Source organism: Grammomys surdaster, unplaced genomic scaffold (genome assembly GCF_004785775.1).
Source record: "Grammomys surdaster isolate TR1022 unplaced genomic scaffold, NIH_TR_1.0 125702, whole genome shotgun sequence".
NCBI lineage: Eukaryota > Metazoa > Chordata > Mammalia > Rodentia > Muridae > Grammomys > Grammomys surdaster.
Genome location: NW_021620537.1, coordinates 44772 through 67891, shown reverse-complemented (window position 1 = coordinate 67891; position 23120 = coordinate 44772). Strand labels below are relative to the sequence as shown.

Here is a 23120-nt window from a genome sequence, read left to right as displayed (position 1 = left end):
TCTCTCTCTCTCTCTCTCTCTCTCTCTCTCTCTCTCTCTCTCTCTCTCATCCTTCTTTAATTTCCTTGTTTCTTTCCTTTGCTTCTGTTTTTCCCAATCTCTCTTATAGGTATCTTCTACCATTGAGTTCTCTTTTCTGTAAATTTCTGCCCCCAAAATGTGCTTAGTCTATGACAGATTAAACCTAAGATGCTGTTGTGTGGCTCTGCCTGGGAAGTTTATGTCTATTCACCTCAGATTCAAAAGGCAATAACAGACTACAATAAATACAAACAAACCCCTACCCAATCCTAGCTTAGTGAATGAAGGAACTTACTATGGTAGCTTTTGGAAGCACAGAGGACTCAGGCAGTGAGTGCATCAATGAACAGCCCACCCCAGCATGGGTGGAGACCCAGAACAGCTGCATCCCTACAGCCCCATATGTAGCTTTGAAACAGTTCCACCATTCGAGTCATTTTCCTATTAGTATTTGTGGATGGAAAGTTCCTGTCTGTGTCCTGTGAGTCCTGTGAGGCTGCAGACAGGCTGCAGAGCCCCCTCTGTTCCCTCCAGAAGGAATGTTTCATTTCAGAGGAAACAGCTACACCACAGATGGGTGCCAGATTAACTGGAGAGAGTATTCCCCACCATACAGTTGCAGTAGGGAAAAGTAGTCCTTCCGTAGTTAGCTAGTGATATCTTACAAGTGCTGTGTGAGGAACATGTCAGGTCATGGGATGAGACAGCCATGTGTCAACCTTGAGGCCACACTGATGACTTGAATTGAACTTAACTGTTTAGCAGTTATATGACCTTTGACTTGTTACATCACTTTTCTGATCCTTGATGTCATCATTTGTGAAGTGAGCATTGACTTGGTCTTTCTCTTAGATTTATTTTACTTTACATGTATAAGCATTTTTCCTGCATGTATATTTATACACCAGGTGTCTGATGCCTGCTGAGATCAGAAGGGGGAATTGTGGGAAAAAACATGCTCGAGGTGGGGGGGGGATGGGCCCACGTGGTAGCAACCTGCCGCAGACAGGTGGGCAGCAGAGTCCCACATACTCAAGAAGGTCTAGGATTCCAGAGGCTGGAAGCTTGTCAATGGCAGTAACAGCCCCAGAAGACACATGGGCTGGGTTTCCAAAGAGTAGTTTATTGTCCATGGCACAATAGTTGGATCTGGATGTGCCTGCACCACCACCACCCCCAAATGCCAGGAGAAGCCTGGCTTAAATAGGGAGGGGGAAGAGGGGAGGGAATAACTTAATTAGCTATGCCCCCTTTAGATAACTCATTAATGTGTAAATCTCGAGGCAGAGGCCTATTAGTCACACCCTCTACCTGTGTCTTATGTGACTGACAGTACAGGTTAAATGAAGATTAGACCATGTGTCAGGGCCCTGGGCTCTGGGGACATGGCCGAACACCTGCCGTCTTGGGGTTCCAGGCCCATGCCAACCCAAGAACCAAGATGCCCTTCCACGGCCCGACAGGGATTCAGCCCCATGAAACCGGAATTACTGTTTGATGGGAGCCACTGTGCGGTTGCTGGGAACCGAACCCAAGTCCTCTGCAAGAATAACAAGTGTTCTTTATTGCCAAGCCTTCTCTCTGATCTCTGGGCATAAACAGAGTAAATATCAACTCTGAGATAGCATCTTCCCACTTCTCTTTTTATATTCTATTTTTATATTTTTATATTTATAAAGGAAACAAGCTAAATAGAACAAATAATCCTAAACTTTTCAGTCCAGGAAAAACAAACAGAGACTAATGAAGTCTACAAGGGCTAAAACACAAAGAGAAAAGGAGATGAGCATAGAGATGACACAGTTTACCATGGACACACAGGAAGTGGTCGCAGAAACAAAACCTCTGAAAGGAAGTACTAAATGTTTAGCTCTGGAATACCGGAAGTGCTAGGGTAGTGGTTCTCAGTCTGAAGGTGGAGACCCCTTTGGGGGTCGAACAGCCCTTTCGCAGGGATCACCTAAAACCATCGGAAAACAGAGATTTGTATTATGATTCATAACAGTACTCAAATTACTATGAAGTAGCAATGAAAATAATTTTGTGACTGGAGATCACCATAACATGAGGAACTGTATTAAAAGGTCACAGCCTTAGGAAGGTTGAGAACCACTGTGATTTATGGGGGAGGGGGCGGGGTCTGAGCAGGGCAGACACTGCCCAGAAGAAAGGCACAAGACAGAAGTACAGATCTTACTATTGGCTACATGGGAGAGGGCTCGTAAAATGCAAAAATGTACTTCCTGAGGTGACGGACTCATTCTGAAGCTTGAACAATCAGGAATGAGTCCGGAGGCAGGAGAATGAGCTGAGCAGAGCTCGCTGTGCGAGTTCTTTTGGATTAGCATTATTTACAGGGTAGGAGCCACACAGAACTAATTTTAGAAAGGAAACGCTGGTATCACTGGAGGAGATTGGAGGCCCGAAGCAGGAGGGAGAGAGAAAGGGGGAAAAAAAGAAAGACAAAGCAAATTTGAATCATTTTCCTGCGTCCCTCAAGGATTTGGGAAAGTAACTGAGGTGCTGTAAGTGTGGTGTGTTACTAAGGTTTTAGGCACAGAAAGCTGAGATTAAATTCTAAGAAGTTTGAAAAATTAGAATTTAAGTGCTGGTGTGAAATCAGTTTATAAAGAGGATTGTGAGTTACAGATTACTGTCGTCGGCAGGCTCTCAGTTTCACCTGGACATGGATGTCATTGAATGTTCAGTTATAAGTTCAGGATATGAGTGACATTCAGAAGCTGTGAATGTGTGTTTATAGTGGAGTGACAAGAATTCTAATAACATGAGAAAAATCAAAAGAACTCAACTGATTTTAAATTATTTGGAGGCATAAATGATAGTGATGTGTGTGTGTATGTGTATGTATGTATATTGTGTGTGTATATATGTGTATGTGTGTATGTGAATCTCTGTGTGTATATGTGTGTATATGTGTGTGTATGTGTGTATATGTGTGTATATGCATGTGTCCATGTGTGTATGTATGTGTGTGTGTGAGTGTGTCCATACTTGATTCGTTCACATCATTGACAGTCACATCTCTCTCATAGGATAGAACATTCTTATATCAATTGGAAATAAATTTTTGTTTTTATACTCAGATATCTGTATGAATATATTAACAGTAAGCTCCTTCCTACCTTTCTCTCTTTTCATTTCCAGACATAGATATTCTTCAGCAACTAGGTCTTGGAGACAGAGATGTAAGACACACATCATCGGTGACAGCTGTGCCGTCATCGTCACCCACACCATTACCTCAGGGGGTCCATTTAACGGATTTTGGTGTCGTTTTAACAGATAATGCCTACATTGAGTCACCTCTTGTGAACATTTTACCCGTTAGCCTAAGGCAGCCACTGACGGTATTGATTGGGTTGCAATCATTCAAAGTGAACAATGCATTTCTCTTCAGCATTCGGAATAACAACAGGCTGCAGTTTGGCGTACAGCTACTACCTAAGAAACTAATAGTACATGCCGGAGGAAAGCAAACAGTAACTTTCGATTACAGTGTCCATGACGAGCGATGGCACTCATTTGCCATCACTGTTGACCACCGCGTTGTCTCCATGTTTGTTGAGTGTGGAAAGAGATATTTTAGTGGCGAGACTACTTCAGAAGTTCAGACCTTTGACCTTCATAGTGTGTTTACCTTGGGAAGTATGAATAACAGTTCTGCCCACTTTGAAGGAACAGTGTGCCAGTTAGATATCATGCCTTCCACAGCGGCATCAGCTGACTATTGCAGACTCCTCAAACAGCAGTGCTCCCGAACAGACGAATCCCAAACTGAAAGAAGTCTTCCTCACACATCAGTAATGCCCACCAGACACCCTGAGCACACTCCCTTGCCCAGAGGATTTGTTGGAACAGAATTGCCACAGAAGAGATTCACAGAGCAGGCTCCCTTGCCCAAAGGATTTGGTGAAACAGAACTGCCACAGGAGACAGTCAAAAGCACCCCAAACATCAAAAGCAATGGTTTCTCCACAGTACATGAAAGCCAAGAGCACCAGACACCAAGGGCTCTGCTAACTTCTTTTTATTCAGGAAACATCTCTGCTGTGACTCTCCCAAACTACAGAATTCAAGCTAAGGAAATCACCATGAAGGAAGAGACAAACTTAACCCTGTCAGTGCCCCGTCATCCTTCTAGGGAGGCAAGGATGAATGAAGAGGAGAGAGTTAACCCTCTCTTGGCTGAATTCGACAACATCACCCAACATGAGGAGGCAGCTGGCCTGCCCCCACCTAAGAAAGCATCATCCAGCACTGCACACACAAATCAAGACACCTTGACTAACCTCAAGAAGGCTATCACAGCAAATCTATACAACAATGAACTCATGGAAATGGAACGGATCTTAAACAGTACCTTGTATAGAGTGATACACGGGCCCTCGGTGGATAACCACCTTGAACTAGGGAAGAAAGGTGAATTTTACCCCGATGCTACTAATCCCATCGAAAATAGCTATGAACCCCAGAACTACGACTATTACTACTATGAGGATTATAATGCAATGCTTGACACGGAATATCTGAGAGGGCCAAAAGGAGACACTGGACCGCCCGTAAGTTGGATTTTTCTTTTTAAACCATGTGTTAATGCACTAAGATACCATGCATTTCAAAGAGGTATCTGGACCACACAACATTGGACAGATCATATCTGTTTAAGACATGTACCCTGACTCAGTGGATGACATCATGCTTATTGTACCACATCAGCTAGAACACAGCCCTGTCTCAAATTACACTTTTGTTTTTGGTTAGTAGGCTAAAAGTTACCTAATTCTGCATAGAGTGGTGGAGAGACTATATGATTTTCTAATTCAGTTGACATCCAACCAGAAATTTAACTGCAAAGCATAGGTTTATATATTTTTTATGAAAAACAAAAACACATGCTCAATTCCTAGTCATATTAAAGGGGTATATATAAAAGTTAGATTAAGAAAAATATAGTGAATATACCAATTAACTATTCCATTATCAAAATCACATCAAATGGATCAGAAAAGTATATTTGTTCTTTGATAGATGTTATTTTGTGGACAACTGCTGGGGGAAAACCTATACCTTTATCATTCTCTGTGAAATATTTGCATTTATTTGGTGAACAATGTATTTCATTATCTCTTTAATGATGTAGTTAGCTTACAAGTGGATTAATATAAACTCTACCTACCTTATATAAAAATACTCAGTCAACCAACCTACTTTGGGGAAAAAAAGATAGCATCTTTAGTGGAGAACCCCAGGTCAATTTAATAATATGCAAACAAGTTTGTAAAACATTGGTCTGAACTTTTCAGTTCTGAACTTCTTCCTTTATGCAGGTACAAAACCTCATTTGAAATTTGTGTTGTGACTGCTTGTTTTTGCTGTTGATATTTGGTTAGCTTAAGTAATTTACCTGTATATTTTCAGAATTTTATTTAAAAAATTCTAAGTATATTAATATGTCCTAAGGCACATTTTAAAATCTTCTTATGTATGTGAGTGTTTTGTTGGCATGTGTCTCTGTACCACATGGATGTCTGGTGACCAGGGAGGCCAAAAAAGGGCCTCCAGTCTCCTGGAGGTACAGACTGTTGTGAGCCACCCTGTATGTGCTGAGAATCAAACCCAGGTCATCTGTAAGAACACCAAATGCTCTTAACTGCTGAGCCATCTCTCTAGCCCCACCAAGATACTTCTTTATTTAATGAAAGTACAGCTAGAGTCATTGGTTGAATTCTTGAAACCATAGTCTGGAATAAGATGATGCTATGTCCTTGGCTTATATTTCCCTATGGTTATTACTTGAGGCAGCTGATGTTTTCTCAACAACTCTTCCTAAGGCAAACTGGCAAACTGTTGGAAGTTACAATAAATCCATATATATATATATATATATATATATATATATATATATATAGAAAAAAAAAAAAACCACAGCGGCAGAGATGGCCCCAGCTTTCCACACTGTGGCAGGTCCCACATGCGCAAGGAACGTCTGTGGTTCCAGCAGCCTGAAGGCTTTGGCGGCGGCAGGCCCCAATGACATGAGGAAGTCCTTGGTTCCAAAAGGTTTTATTGTCATGACGGATGGTGGATGAATCTGGAAGTACCCCCGTAAAACACAGGCCAGTCCTGAGTTAAATAGGGAGGGAGAAAGGGGGAGGATCTGAGGAGGCATGTTTAATTTGTTCTGCCCTCTGGCCTTCATTAGTATGTAAATCCCTAGGGCCTGAGGCCTGTAGTCACACCCTCTACTTGTGCACTTTGGGAGGGGCTGTCTGGCCTACGTGACTGAACAATGTAATTCTATGGAGACTAGACTGCTTTTCAGGACCCTGGGTTCTGGGGGTATACCGAACTCCTGTCAGTTCTCGTGCAGAGTCTCTGGGTTCTAGGCAACTGCCCAGCCATGACCCAGAATACCCTTATGCAGTCCCACATCTCCTTCCCTTTTTTAAAAAAGAGGGGGTCACTGTGTCATCTGTGGTGAAAATTTTGGATGAAGAAGCCAAAAGAAAGCACTATGTAGGCCAGAGGGGTTAGCACAATTAAGTCACAGGATAAGAGGAGTTGAGGGTGGGGGTTGGGAAGGCAAGGGATCATTGAATCTATTAAATACATATTGTACAATTTGAGAGTAATGACATCTGATTAATCTAAATAGACATTATGTTTTCCTCACTAACATGTTACTTTAGCTATTTGACTTTGGCAAAAGAGTTCATTTGTAGCTGGAAGGTCTGAATCTGTCTGTAGGACTCAGTGAGTGTCTCTGGATCTCGGCATGCATCTCTGGGTCTCAGTGTGTCTCTGGAGTCTGCAGTCAGGTGGTGTGGCTGCAAGAAGACAGTATGGCATCCTAGGCAGGTTCCAGGAGGTGGCGTTGCCTCTGCTGGACTTGTGGGAGCACCTGTAGGATAATCAAAACAGATATCCTAGATGTAGAGGAGAAAAAGAAGGCCAACCCTGAAGAAAAGCTCAAAGCAAGAAACATAGAGGCTTGATAGGAGAGTCAGAAGGAGTAAAAGGCTGTGTAAAAAGAGGGGACTGAGTTTTTTGTCAGGATTTAAGGTTACAGACTGAGAAAATAATGATAGCAATACTTACTTTAGTGAAGTGAATCTATCCAGTTGACATCAGCAGACAGTGATTGACAAGAAGAAAGAGGCAATGAGTAATTCAGGCAAAAGAGTTGAGGAAGCGAAGTCAAGGCTTGGGTATAAATCTGAGAGTCCTTGTCAATACTGCAGGGATGATAAGGTTGTATAATATTTTCACAGCAAGAGCCGTACACAAGGGTTAGGAAGCAGAGCTGTGGGAAGCGTTGCTTTTTGGTTATACTAGAAGAAAGCAGAGTGGTTGAAACTGGTGCAGAGAAAAATATTGCACTTAATTACAATAGGCAGGAAAAAACGATACAGAGGAGTCAACGGCTGGGAACTGAGTGGCAGCAGGGAATATCTCCTTTCTTCTGATGAGAGAGCCACAGCTGAGCTTTGAAAGTTCATCTTCAGAACTGCAGGAAACAGAAGGTAGATTACAAAGTGCTAGTTGGAGAGACAACAGTGTCATATTTGTTTCACTGCCTCTGTGAAAGCCATGTGGATCGGCCAGTTTCCCACTTTTGGATGATCACATTTTACTATCTGTATCTCTACACAGTTCTTTCACAGTGTATTTTTAAATTTAAAATTCTATAGACACATAACAAACACACATACTTACTCACAGTGTGATAAGCCAATAATACATAAAATCAAGGTATCAGGTACATTTATTTCCATGTCATTATTTTTGTATGTAGAGCCTTCAAATTCTGTCTGCTAGCTCTTCATGAAATGTATGCTATTGTATACTAGTCATCCACTGTACTGGAAGACTCAAAACGTCTTTCCTCTGTAACAGTGCCTTTGTACAATGCCTTCTCCTCCTAACCTCTCCAAATCACTCTACTTTCTCCTTTAAGGCTGCTATATTTATAATTTTAGATTCTACGCTTGAGTGGAAATACATGGTGCTTTTCTGAGTTTTCAAACTCCACCCTTGTTATGAGATAGGATTTCATTCTTATGGGTGAATAACATATCTTTGCTTGTATTGCATAACGTATTTTGTTATCTAGTCATCTCTCCTGGTGAGAACCTAGATTGATCAACTCTCTCATTAGTTGCTGGTAGAGTCATGATAAACATGGAGGAGCAAGTCTCTCCTGTGCTGACTTCATTTGTTTTGGGTGTGTATATTCAGTACAGGGAGAGCTGAACGGTAAAGATCTATTTTTAGATTCTGTAGAGTGACTGCACTGCTTCCTATAATTGCTGTGCTAATTTGCATTCCTACTAACAAGAGTTTATGAGAGTTTCTTCGTCCTTGCTGTATTTGGTTTTTGTTTGTTTGTTTTTGTTGTTTTATGCTTTTTGGGAAAAATAACTGAGGGGAGATAATATCTCGTTGTGGTTTTGACTGCGTTTCTTTGAGGAATAGAGAAACTGAACATTCTTTTCACCTGCTTATTAGATACTTGTGTATCTTCTTCCAAGAAATGTTCACATAGTTGGTTCGTCCAATCTCAGCGATTATTTTGTTCTGAGGTTTCTAAAGCTCTTACATATTCTATACTACCTTGTCTGATGAATGCTTTACAAATATTTTCCCATACTGGAGACTATGCCTTCATCCTCTTTATTTAAGTTTTATTTTTATTTTACGTATACGAGCATTTTACATACATTTCTGTAAGCGCACTGCATGCATGCCTGCTGCTTAGAGATGGTTAGAGACAGTTGTGAGCCACCACATGAGTACTAGGAATGAAATCCAGGTCCTCTGCAAGAGCAGCCAGGGCTCTTAAACCACCTGGTTGTCTCTCTATCCCCTCATTGCTGCTTTACAAGTTAACTGTCTTTATTAGTGGGCTCCTAGTATGTCATATTTGGTATAAGACAATCTATTATGCCTTTATAAGAAGCACCTCATTGAAACAAGTAACATTAACATTGTAGCACGTTATTTCGATCCTTGCTATAGTTCTTTTAAAAGAACACAAAATGTTTAGTGTTTTCCTTTCTCCAAACTAAAGTCCTCTTTTGAAGTGTGTTAAAACAAAGCAAGCAAACAAAGAAACAAAAAGCCAACTGTACCTGAGCACCAGCTCTATGTTGAACTTCTCCTTCCATAATAAAAAATAAATTTAGGTAAAAATCACACCCAAAACTACTAGTTTTTCTCTGTGTAAAATCCAGATAGCATGCTATAACTACAAGCCATGGACTTGCCATTGCCATTTCTGGCCAGATTAAAGAGGAGGAGAGGTAGAGTTTCACCTTGCCCATGCAGATTTGGGTGAGGGGTTAATGTTGCTTTAAAATCCTTGTCAGCTGGGAACAGGGAATGGGAGGAGGGGAAAGAGACAAGAGGAGTTATCATGGTGTAGAAATCTGATAATGATTTGTAAGGAAAGACATGCTTACTGTTTGTTCTGTCTAATGCCTGATGTTTGTTCCCTAAGGGTCCGCCTGGTCCAATGGGTATCCCAGGTCCATCAGGCAAGAGAGGCCCGAGGGTGAGTAGATGGACTTCATTTCATGCTGTCTGGTAAATGTGTAACATTCCATGGTGGTTTTACCTCTAGTGCTGGGCAGGATGTACATTCTCTGGAAAGCTGCATCTTCACACTCGGCTCCTCCACTGCAGCCTTGTTTAGAGCCAAAGAACTCTCGGCGAAAATGTCCAAGGCATAGGATCAAATTTAGAGTCGTGGCTGCTCTGCTTGGTTTCTCACGTCCTTTTAAGTTATAGAGTGATACCAATGCTCTAAGGTCAGCTTTGTTCAGGAAACAAAGCAGATCAGACTTCCTTACATAGTGCATTCCTGGATTGCAGAGTGGGAAATGCTGGAGCCATCCATGGAAGGAAAAGAACTGCCTTAGGGATCAGCAGCAGTTTCTCACATGACACGGCTTCCATAAAAGATTTATGGCTCTCTTAGAATTAGTTCCCTCCAATCCTAGAGAAATAGATGGAGATTTTTGCTGAAGAAAGTCTGTCTTCAATAAACTAGAAAAAGAATTGTGGGCCACGAAGACAGATGCAAATGGGTTTAATGTAATCAACTCTCTTTGCACCCCGATTTATAATGTACTAAGGATATAAAGCCAAGTTGCCGTAAAATATTACTTTCCACTCTCTAGATTCACACTAAATGATTCTGCACTTGAAGGCTAAGGCAAATCCCATTGTGCTTTAGCTGCTTTTGGGAATCTAAACTCTAAAACTCTGGAGTTGGTGGCCTATCAGGCCCTCCTGCTTCCCCTCCTGCATCCCCTCCCTCATCCCCTCTCTCATCCCCTCCCCTTCCCCTCCCCATTCCCTTCCTCATCCTCTCCCTACCCATTCCCCATCCCCTCCCTCATTCCCTTCCTCATCCTCTCCCTACCCATTCCCCATCCCCTCCCCATCCCCTCCCTCATCCCCTCCCCCATCCCCTCTCTCATCCCCTCTCCATCCCCTCTCTCATCCCCTCTCCATCCCCTCCTTCATCCCCTCCCTCATCCCCTCCCCCATTCCCTCCTCATCCCCTCCACTCTTACCTAGTCTCTGCCCTCCAGCATGTCAGCCTGCCACATCATCCCTCCACCTTCTCTGAGGAGACATTGGAGCCTGGGTTTCTGCTCACAGCCTTCTCTGTACTGATTCAGTTCCTTCATCACTCTGAGGCTGTTACTCCTGCTAGGGTGACTCAGGACACAAGGTCTTCTCTAACACCCGACTCTCTTATTTGCCCAATCTGCCCTCCCCTAGGGAGAGGACCATCTGCTTCGGGAGACTACTTATTTCACGTGCATTCCTAATTTCATCTCCTTTGGTCAGTTCTCTACCATGAGAGTGGCAGCTTTGCAAATTCTCTCTCCTTAAATTTAATCCTATCTGGCCACAACCAACAACACATCATTCCCCTTTGAAAAATCCCAAACTTTAATTGATACAACATTTCCCTAAAGCTATTGCATTGGCTCATGGTTGCACTACTGAGTTTTGCAAAATAAGATTAAACCCATTACCTTGAAGTCTACAGCAACCATTCATTCATTAATCTCCACTTCCTCTTCTTTCTTAAGATTACAACGCCATGGACTGTAATATTTTCTTTTTAGTTTTATTCTTATTAGACATATCTTCAACATCATCACTGAGTTCTCTAGAACAGTTTTCTCCTGAGGAGACAAGCAACGCTTACTCTATGTTGTGTGTTAACATGTATGTTCTAGAGAACACAGAGGTGAGATTATAAAACCCACCAGAGACCTACAGACCTGGAAGCTTTCAGGGGAACATGTCTCAGCCTTCTATTCACTGTTTCTGTGAACTTAATTTTTCTCCTTCATAAGTAAGACTACAGTAGCTATCTCACAAGGTTGCTGCATGGGTTAGTAATGAGAAATGTCAAGTATGAGCATAGCCCAAGGTGCAAACTAGTTTCTCAGGGGATAGAATCCATTTTTAAATTCAGATTTTAATAATTTAGCAATAGTACAATCAAACTGACAATGTCCACGTGGCTGATGGGTTACTATATGGAATACTAGACTAGTAAATAAAGAATGTCTTTTCAAAGACATTTTAATCCTGAAACTAAATAGCCCAAGTCATGAGACAGTTGAAACGACACCACAATGCTTACATACTGGATCAGAACGGTGGGAAGTGCCTGGCAGCAGCACACTAGAAATCTCACCTACAGTAGCTTCAACAGATTTGTCAGGGGAGAGAGGATTCTTCATAAAAATGAGTCCAAGGTTTTAAAAGGAAGGTAGAGCAAAACAGGTGTGAGGAATCACTTTGAAAATATAGTTTTTATTTTATTTTTAATCATTCATTTTAATTAGGTTACATTATATACTAGTTGTATGAATGAGAAAAGAAATCCTGTTATTGATATCTATCCTAGGAATAACGAGGCAGTCTCATTATTTGCAGGGTATTCCAGGACCACATGGAAATCCCGGGTTGCCTGGACTGCCAGGTCCAAAGGTAAGTAAATCCCAACGAGTGTCACATCATTTTCCTGACGTCTTAGAAAAATGTGCTCTGCCTTTCAGGCTAGGCTTGGGACACAGAAAGTCTGACAGTCCTGGGCCATGGCTCATTTACAGAATTGTCTGGTCAAGTGGTCCTCGATAGCACAGAAAAGCACGCCAAATGGGGAACATGCCAGTGCAGCATTCCTCCATGACCTCCGACAGCGCTTGCCTCTGGGTATCATTGTCCCCTTTATACACACAGTGCCACTTAGTCTACAGGAGGGTTTTTTGTTTTTGATTGTTTGCTGAAGATTAGGGTTCTGTTGTGTTATCATGGCTACTGTTGAACTCCTGGACTCAAAAATCTTCTTAATTCAACTTCCCAAATGCTGGGGTTGCCTGCACTTTCCTCTAAGCCCAGATTCTTGTTGTTATTTAGTAAGTTGGGCTCTTAAATATTAAGATAGCACAAAAGCTACTTCTTAGGTGAGTAATCTTGTATCGCAGATGCACCTATAACTGTAGCCTCGTTGGTACAAATAGTGATAGCCATGGACAGCCTAGAAAACAAGTTTGGCTCGCAAAAGGTCTCTTTAACTATAGGACACAGGGTTCGTAGTTATATTTCTAATTTGCTTCTAAATTTGTAATTAGTAAAATGAGAAGACCGAGCATCGGGTAGGACTCCTCCGATCATCTCTCCTTAGTTGGTCAGCTTGAGAGTTGTTGAGAAGCATCCATAAATCCACTAAAAGAACTGTACTTTCTTCCTTCTTGCACAGAGTGAAGACAGTATTTACCATTCTCTGAGAGTGGAGAATTATTCATTCTTACCTGAGAATAGTAATAAAATTCACAAGTGGAATTTTAAAGACTCTCTGTAGTGGCTTCTATATTTTATGAAGTCGGACAAATACTTTGAGAAAAAGGCACATTTCTCTTGAGCATTTGGAACCATCTGTCTTCTGTTGATACAACAGAGTTCCATAGATGGGGAAATTTATAAAGAAAATAAGTTCATTTTAACCCATGGTTCTAGTCTGGAAATTTTAAGGTCATTCCAATTGGCTTGCTTTGGTGACCACCTTCTGGCTAGCTTCAGCATAAATATGAAATATTGAATGTTCGGGGACAATGGGCTGACTTATAGCAACCTACCCTGTAGTAGATAGTCAAGAACCTCTGAGAAGACAGGCCACCCACTTCAGAGAGGTTGCATTCTTTAATCTGTTCATGAGGCCCCTGTCCCCAGCACCCAAACACCTTCCATCTACCAACACGACACACTGAATCCATAGCAGAGTCATAAGAAAGTTAATTTAATATTGTATCCAAAACCATTGTCTGAAAATTGATGTCATATTTCACTTAAAATACAAAATAATTCACTGACTTTATCTCTGTTTAATAACAGAAGATTTTTAACAGAGTGTCTTTTTTTACTTCTTATTTTTTCTCAATAATCAAAATAATGTTAGCATGCACATTCAAGATTTTGAAAAATTACTCAGGCATAGTCATATGTTAAAATGTTAAGTTTTGTGATAAGCAATTTTCTTTGATTAAACTATCACCACTCCAATGTTAAAATAGTATCGATAATTCATTGTGATTCACAAGTAGTAAAGATAGTATAATCTTTACAATTCATGTAAAGAAATAGTTTTAATAGTAATACCACTTGTGTTTATTTTTTTAAATTCCAATTTTACTTAGGAGGTTATTAGAGGACTTCGTGTTTACAAACAAAGCAAAAAAGTATACTAAAAATCAAGTAACCCAATTTTGGCTCAAAGCGTTTTTTTTTTCTATATTTTTATCTCTTATCGGGTTCTCACATGAATTTAATGGATTCTATCCATGTTCTTGTCACATGCCCTCTGTCACCTCCTTTCCTTCCTCGCTAACGTCCTCCACCCAAGAAGTCACCCCCATCCGCAGCTCTTCTTTGTATGTGACCCACTGTAGTTAGTTAGAGTTCCTGGAATGGAACTGTTTAGAATGGAGAGTTGTTTCCTGATGCCTGAGGAAACTAATCAATGGAACACCACTAGCTCCTCAGGGAGGGCTCCTTCTCCATTCATCTTGAAATGCTAGTGGGCTCAGTCTTGGTCTAGTAGTGATAAAAATCTGTTGTAAATTCATGAACACAAAATAACGTTATCTGATACCATACACTGTGTATTTCATCTGTGGACACGTGACTGAAGCCAGTGATACACAACACGTACCTAATGCTTCCCTAAGTGTCTTTTAACTGTCATATCTAGGGCCCCAAAGGCGATCCTGGGCTGTCCCCCGGCCAAGCTGCTTCTGGAGAGAAGGTAATTATTTGTCAATGAACTAAAAATATTTTTATTTTTAATGTTTAAAAATAAAAATTTCCAGGGGACTGGGACGACAGCTTAGCAGGTAAAGTGCTTGTCACACATGCATGAGGCCTTGAGTTTGGATCTCTAGAACCATGTTTTAAAAATGTATATGGTGGATGCTGCTGGGGTCTGTAGCCTCAGTGCTGGGAGTTGAGAAAGGCTTGCTCCAAGTTCCAGGTTGAGTTAGGGACCCTGCCTCAAAAAGTAAGGCAAACCGTGCCGAGGAGAGACCCAGCATTACCTCTGGCCTCCATATGTGCATATGTAAGTGAGAACACTCAGTATGTGCACACGCACAAGTGCACACACACACACATGCTCACACACATGCACATACATACACATACACACACACCATACACATGAATAAATAAATACTATTTTCTCCTTTAAAAATATATCTTATTGTGGCCAGAGAGGAAAGCAGAAAACTACTGAATTTTACTGAACAAAGAATCTGAAGACTCGAGTAGATTCTGCTCCGTTGGCTTCCGTGTCTGCTGGAGCTTCACACTGTGGCGGGGAATGCTGGAGCAGAGTGGGACCTTTTCTTTGTGTTTGTTCCTTTGAGGTAGGGTCTCATGTAGTTCAGGCTGGCCTCAAACGCTGTGTATCCAAAAATACCATTGATCCTTCTCTCTGAGCCCCAAGTCTGGGATTACAGGTGGTTACCCCACCATGGCTGGCCTAGGACAAGGTCTTAACTTCAAAGGTTTTACTGATGGTACACAGGACACAATAACACCTCAATGCAAAGGCATACACGTTAGGAAGTTTCTAATCCTTTACATGGTATCAAGGCTAGAGGGACTCCCAGAGACAGTTCTCATGTAAATAAATTTATAGCCACATCAGAAATCCTCAAAATCATTAATCTAAAATTTTAGAAATTCCTTTTTTGTTATAAAACTGAATTCACAGAGTTAGAAAAGCACAGAAAATGAATGAAAGTCTATTTCCAGAAAGACAATATCTTCATTGATCTGGTCATCGTCATGAGAATAAAAAAAAAATACTAAGAAATCTAAGAAAGAGTATGCTAGCTTTTAAAATACTTAAATGCAGCATGTTTACTCTATTATTAAATGTTGAAATTAGAGGTCTAACTCTGTTCTGGTGAGTTCAAAATAGAGACTCCAGGTTAAGGCTAAGCATTCATATCTGATGCTTGGTTTTATCTCTCTCTGTGATTTGTTTTTTGTATAAAAATATACAGTGTCTCAGTGTGGGAGTGGGATCTGGAATCATGTCTCCATTTGAAATGTTTTCAGTTTTGACTTATTTGTACACTAACTGTGCTTAATAGAGTGTATAAAAAATGCAGTTAGATGTAAAAATGTAATACCACACTTCCAGTGAGCTTCAAGTGAGAGTCAAGTTCTGAGTAGACGCATTTCTCTGCCTTTTGTCTTTTTTCAGTGGAAAGGCTACAGGCCTTTAGACGGGGCTGTGTTACTGACCTATGTGTGGAGTACTCTTCTCTTGGTTTATATGTGTGTATGTATACCGTGTGTGTGTATGGTGTGTGTGTGTGTGTGTGTGCCTGTGTATGGACTGTGTGCATGTGTATGGTATGTGTGTGTGCACGTGAATATGTGTATAAGTGTGTATATATACTGTTTGTGTTTGTATATTATGTGTATATGTATATCATGTGTGTATGTGTGTGTGTATGTGTATGGTATATGTGTGTGTTTATATGTGTATGGTGTGTGTGTGTATGCTTGTGAATATGTGACTGTGTGTATGTGTATGGTGTATGTGTGTAAGTGTGTATATATACTGTTTGTGTTTGTATACCATGTGTATATATATATATCATGTGTGTATGTATATCATGTATGTGTCTGTGCAAATGTGTGTGACTATGTGTGTGTATGCATATCATGTGTGTGTGAGCACAAGTGTGTGTGTGTGTGTATATGTGTATGTATACTGTATGTGTGTGTGCACATGTGTATGTATCACATGTTTGTGTGCATGTGTGTTTGTGTGTGTGTGAATGTGTATGTATACCATATGTTTGTATACATGTGTATATATATATCATGTGTGTGTGTGCTTATGCATGTGTTTGTGTGTGTGTGTGTGTGTGTGTGTGTATGTAGGAGGCATTCACATGTGTGTGGCAGTCAGACAACAATCTTAACTGTTGGTCTTTGCCTTCCACATTGTTGGAGCCAGGGCCACTTTGCCATTCCCACTGCATAAGCCAGGCTAGCTGATCCACAGGCTTTCAGGGACTCTATCTCTCCTATCCCACCCTGCCAGAAGAGCCCTGAATGACAGAGGTGTCCTACTGGATCCAGCTCCACGAGGGTGCTGGGGATTTTAAATCAGGTCCCATGCATGTATAGCAGCAAGCGTTTTACCCAGAGCTCTTCAGTCCTAATTGTAATTGTAATTGGAGGGGTAGTGTCTCATTAAATTGCTCTGGAACCCACTCTGCAGCCCAGGTACACCTCAAACTTGTAATCCCTCAACCTAACTTTCTAGAACAAGTAGGATTGCAGGGCTACATCACCCACACAGCTGAGAGAGGGAGGTAAAATGAAAAAAAATAAAAGAATTTAAATCTAGTCTCTTAGAACATGTATTAAATCTGATTCTCCCTCTTGACACTGCAACAGATGTGTTGCAGGTGACACAATGAAAACCGAACAATAGAATCTTGTTCCTTTATTCCTTGTGATCTGTTCTCATCTAGATGGGGGAGGAGTTAGCCCTAATCCTTGAGGTTTAGGAGTTTCCCTTTCCCCCTGAGCTGGAGAGGTCCTTCCTCTGTGCCCTTGAAATCTCTCTGAGTCTCACGACACTTGAATATGGCCCTGTGCCATGGTTAAGGAGACATCTTTAAATGCTGTAAAGGGTAAATCTGTGGGTAAAGGTATTCCTAGAGAATAAAACAACACAGTGAAAGGAATAAAAGCATGCACATGGGAAAATATCAGTTATTCAGTGCTGGAAGAGGTGAGGAGGCCCGGGGGTTGGGGTGGAGAGATGCTGGAAAAAATAAAAAAGGATGCTGGGAAGGTCTGAGAGAATGCAGGCCAGATTGTCAAGATCAGAAATACATGCATGGAGGGCTTGCTTCCCCAGATCTTTCATGGCAGTAAACATCTCTGTTTTGTTTACAGGGTGACCCAGGTCTTTTGGGGTTAGTGGGGCCCCCTGGTTTACCAGGTGAAAAGGTAAGCGCTTTTTCTCTGACATAATCGAATCTCAGATGGATCTTCGAGCACTTCTATGACTAAAATTCTACTGTGAAGTTGAGGCTCACACAGATGTCTCAGATCCCTTTGCTCAGCAGAAGAAAGTTATTCAAAAAAAAACTTTAGCCATAATAGTCCAGAAACTTAATAGCCATTAAAGATGAGATCTCGAGAATAGTAAAAAAAAGACCTTTGAGTTTAGTGATGGAGATCAAATTCACACGTGGGACAGAGCCAAAGTCACAGACAGGAAATTGAAGTCCTTCTTCTTTTAAGGTATATTAACCGGCATCTTAACTCTGAGGCTCTTCTGTATTTTTGTAACATTTGTGCTCATATGAGATACTTATTGTAATGCACTTGGACTTTATTTTTAAGGATTCTCACCTATTAGGAAGTAATATCTGCCAGAATGTGTCTGTAAACGCGAGCTTGAGAAGTCGTTTGCTGGTCAGAACTTTTTGTCGCTGTGACACATACCTAAGAGAGGCCATTTAAAAGAAAGATTTCTTCTGGCTTGCAGCCCACGAATATCAGTCTTTGGGTAGCTGGCTAGGGAGGCAGAGAATCCTAACGGGAAGAGCAAGGTTACTCACATTATGGCAGCCAGGAATCAAAGACAGCTGCAAAGGATAAGATTGGCTCAAGAACCCTTCTCAACGGTCCTCTTCCTCCAGGTAGGGCCTTCATCCTAAAATTCCAAGCATCTCCCAAAATAACTTCACAAGCTGGGAGCACACCTTCAATATCCGGGGGCCGTAGAGGGAGGGCGCGTCGTTTCCATGTAGTAACAGGTTGCATGAAACTGAGTCTTGGCAACAGCTAGTAAAGAGTCGCAGTCACGTGTGCACAGCAAGTCACGTGACAGCTGCTCTTTCTCCTAACCCAGCTACTGTAACTAGCTCTCTAATAAACGAACTCTCCATGGTTAATGAGATTTGGCAATAGGTCGGAAAAATGTTGAGAATTTTGAGTTGATACTGTTTCGTTTCTGAAATTGTTTTCTCCCTTTTCCAATTGCATCGGTTGATGAAAACTGAGCACGAGGTTTTTGTTGTTGTTGTTGTTTGTTTTGTTTTTTGTTTTTTAAATTAGGTAATGTTAAGAATGCAAAGCATGTGAGGGTACAGTCTAAACTCAGACTTGCTGATTGCTTACCTGGACTGAGAGAGGTCCCTATCAGCAAATCTACATTCAAAATGGGCCTGCTGTCTTTTCTTGTTCCTTCCTGGTTTAGAAGGGTAAGGGCAAAAATTGAGTAGAATGTGCAGGGGTTAATGACCTTTAAACCTTTTAAGTTTATGACCTGGAAAAGTTATATGACCTTTTAAACATGGAACTCCTTAATACAGTTGAATTTTTGGTACCATTTAATTTGTGGAGTTGCTTCCTACAAACAGGATCTGAGCTAGAAGAATCTAGAATAGAGGCTCATACTAGCAAGGCCTCGCACACCCTGTTCCTTCATTCTTACAGCCCTCCCCTGGTGTCAGATGAATTCCTAAGCTCAAATTGATACTTACATTTCTCTTAAGGTAGAAGCTAAAATAAGCCCAGAGAGGTTATTTTTAGCATCACAGGAATTACAACAGGAGTGAGACAGAGACCCTTGGAGACTGAAGCTGTGGACTTTTAACCATGCATGTTCGTAATAAGAGTTAAATAAGGTACTTAAGTTTTAACTGATATGAAATAATGACATCTTTTATCAGTTGAGCCATTTTATGAATTACTTTGGTAACATTGCTGATATCTAAAGTATCTATATTATGTGTAATGTTCTAGTCTGCTGAACACTTTTAAAAACAACCCTGGATGTGTGTGCATAATGCTGAACATGCCCATCATAAATTAGCTGAAATCTTCATGGGCTAAACAACTCACCCAAAGCCGTTCACTGGCGACCGAGGACTCAGTCTCAGCCCGTTTGACATAGTGACTGTGTTCTTGATAATTTTGCATAGTATTTCCTATGTGCTAATTCATTGCTTAAGTCATTGTTTAACTCATTGTTTAAGTTATTAGAATTTCAGTATTCTATACTTCTGTCTCCAGTCTGTATTCAAGAGGAAGTGAGACACCGCTTTTCACAAAAGCCACTAGATATACAGTTCTGGATGACAGATGATGTGGCTTCATTATTCTCTTTCTCTGAAAAGGGTCTGGAAATATTAAAAGTCTCCAAATACAAACCAAACTCAAATGCAAGTGATATTAAAAACTAAAACGACCGCAAGGAAACTCACAGAAACTCGAGATAAATAAAGACTAATGTGGAAAGTTTTGACAACTTTAAGTACTGTTGAGAGAAATAGCGAAGTAGGATGGCTGACATATTTTCTTTACTCTCCAACAGAATTATGTTATTTGAATCTTTCTCCGTTTAGCCTTGCCTCTAATTTTAAAATAGTAGCATCTCGATCCAGCAACTTTTGTCCCCTCTGTTGACCCCTTGATTACCTTGCCTCTAGTCACCATCTTCATGTAACTCTTGTATTTCCTAGGAGCTAAAGTATATTTTTAATTCCCACTTACTATTTTTTTGTTGTTGTTGTTGCCAAAACGTCAGATAAATTGAATCCAGAATGCACGCTGAGTTGGATAGAGGACAAAGGATGTGAGTCTAAGCTTGGATTCAAAGATAGCTTTTCAAACTGCTTTATAAATAGCTCATCAGCTGCGATATTAAAATTGGAAGCCTGCTATTCTGCAGAGTAAGAACATCAGGAGTGTAATCAAATGCAAAGGTTTTGCTAGGTTTGAGAGGGTGTGGGAATGCAAGCAGCTAACTGGGAAGCGTGCCGACATTTGAAGCACTCTGTCAGGATGCATGGCTTCTTTGAGTATCAGAAGGCAATGCCGTGCTTTAAATAATCCTTATAAGTCAACATGAACTCTTATTTTATTTGATACAATTGATTCAGCTGTTTGGAAAAAGTCCACAGTAAAAGATCCACAGCAGAGTAAAACTCTGTGGGAAGTAGGAAAAGAAGAACCTGCTTCCACTGACTCCTCTGTGGTTTTCCAGTCCCCTCACAAGCTGTGTAAAGCAACGACAGCACTGCAGAGCTGTAACCTTACTGAACATCAGTGGGAAAACTAATAAAAGAATATAGCTTGGCTGCAGGTCAGGGCCTGAGGAGACAATGTGAAGATTTCCACCATTCTATTGCCAACTCTATACATCAACCCTTGCTGGCCCGGCCTCCTTCCTATAAAAGTCTGCAGAGCTAGTTCATCTTGGTCCTCAGTCAAGTGTGGTGCTAGCATCTAAATCCAAAGCTACTACTTACAAGCTGGGCCGCCTCCTCTGTCTCCATGTCTGACCTCTGCCCTTCCTGCTAACAGGGGATTGAGGGTCAAGGCCACATGGTTCTGAGCACCCTGGAATGGAAGCTAGGCGGAAATTTGTCAGCTGGAGTGCTTTGAAAATCTTTCTTCAGTCTGATTGAGGTTGTTGACATTTCAACATTGGCAATAATTTCGTTTGACTTAAGGTATTTTAACCTCTATAATTATATCTATAGCCTCAGAATCAGCTGCAGTCACAGGACATTGCTGTAGTTAATTCTGTACAGGTTTTCAATTCAAAAGCCTGTTGTAACTCAAAGAAGTATTAAAATTAAAATCTTGGCCTGGGCAGGTGGCTCAGCAGGTAGAGGTGCTAACTAACTTAAACCTGCAAACTGAATTTTATCCCAGGATCTCATGATAGAAGGAGAAAAGAGACTACTGCAACTGGACTTCTGATCTTCATACACATCCTTGGCACATGCATGTGTGTGTGCACGTGCACGCACACATAGATAACTTTTTTTAAAAAATAATTTATTTATTATTTTTTTTAAATTTCTTTTTTTTTGAACATGAAATGCTTTTTTATAGCATGTTTTACAAGGGGAGGGGGTAAGAGGGGCCAGGTGGTGGAAAAGTACAAAATCTTCTTGGCCTGTGCCTTGAAACATGTCATGGTCTATACGGTACACTGCCTTGAATTATGATCTACCTGCTGTTCTTCAGAAGATATGGTACACTGCTTGAGTTATGGTCTCCCTGCTATTCTTAAGATGATATGGTACACTGCTTTGAGTCTATCTGCAGTTGCTAAGCAGGATCTTGCAGTTGCCAAGCTTCAGAGGACATTGTGCAGGTGGGGAAAGGTAGGGGGTGAGGGTAAGGGCGAGGGTCCTGGCTTCTGGCATCTCCCCCTTCTCTGTTTAGTTAGAGAAGGCATCTTATGATCAATCCCAACTATGTGAATTTTGAATTTGGATGTCTAATTATGGGGGGTCTTAGACAAGTTCACAACCCCAAAACACTGATGTGAGACGAGTCACATCGTTTTTTTTTTTAAATAATTTATTTATTATTTTTTTAATTTCTTTTTTTTCATTTTTTTCATAGATAACTTTAATAAAAGCAAAGAAGTTTAAAATTAAAATTTTTATGTAAAAAATAGATTCATTCTAAGCTCTATTTATGGGAATTCCTACTATGAGAATGTCATATCGCAAATTTAAGATAATTCTTTAATTTATTGTAAATGTGTTTTAATCTGTTTTGACATACAGATATTAAAATTTCTCATTGATTGAGTTCTTTAAGGAGTGTTTTTGCTCTGTTATTATCAGCATCTTCAGTGACAAAGATCATATATCATTGTTAATTTTGACCTTTTGGTGTTTTATTCTAGTCAAATAAAATTCTCACAGTTAGAATCTATTCTGCTCAAGTAATTTCCCATCCATCTTCCCAACACGTCATCCACCTAGGCACTGAGAGACTACACTGAAGGCAAGGAAAGAAGCCCCTTCCAGTTTTGTCTTTTCCAGACAGGGTTTCTCTGTATAGCCCATACTGTCCCGGAACTCATTCTGTTGACTAAGCTGGCTTCAAACTTAGAGATTCTCCTGCCTCTGCCTCCCAAGTACTGGGATTAAAGGTGTGCACCACCTTTAAACTTTAAGGTTAAACTCCTTAAGGATTCTATGTATCACCTCTAATGGTGACTTGTTACAAATATCTTTCATCTAGATTGTAACAGCTCTCTGCAATCCACCCTCTTTCTTTCTTCTCATCCCAGTATCCTCCTTCCTATATCTGGTAAGCAGCATGAGGGAAGGGATTAGTCACTTTTGCTCACAGCTTCAGATTTTTGTCTGTGCTCCTTGATCCCACTGACTGAGCCCGTGATGAGGCAGAACACCATGGCAGGGAGCATGCAGAAGAGGAGTTCTTCACCTTGTTTGGTCGGGAAGCAGAGCTAGGAAGAGATTGGGGCCTGATTTAATCTTAATGGCACTCATGCAGTGATCCTCCACTAGCCCCGTGTTCTAGTGTCCCAAACAGTGTTGCCAGCTTAGGGTTGTGTGTCCAACCTGAGAGCCTGTGGAGACCTTTCATTTCTTTGCTTTTGTTGGCGTGAAGAGCCAACCTTTGGAGCCCAAGTTTGGGTTTGCTTTTAGGTACACCAGTCATGAATT

The 23120-nt window shown here is 40.9% G+C and overlaps 1 protein-coding gene across 1 annotated transcript in view; it reads left to right on the top strand.

Moving 5' to 3' along the window:
* The window catches only part of LOC114639404 (collagen alpha-1(XXIV) chain-like), a 67100-nt gene that overhangs the window by 13571 nt on the left and 30409 nt on the right, over positions 1–23120 (top strand). The window contains exons 3-7 of the mRNA XM_028788156.1: positions 3187–4601; positions 9542–9595; positions 12010–12063; positions 14324–14377; positions 17563–17616. Coding sequence (XP_028643989.1) covers positions 3187–4601; positions 9542–9595; positions 12010–12063; positions 14324–14377; positions 17563–17616 — 1631 coding nt within the window. The remainder of the gene's footprint in view (positions 1–3186; positions 4602–9541; positions 9596–12009; positions 12064–14323; positions 14378–17562; positions 17617–23120) is intronic.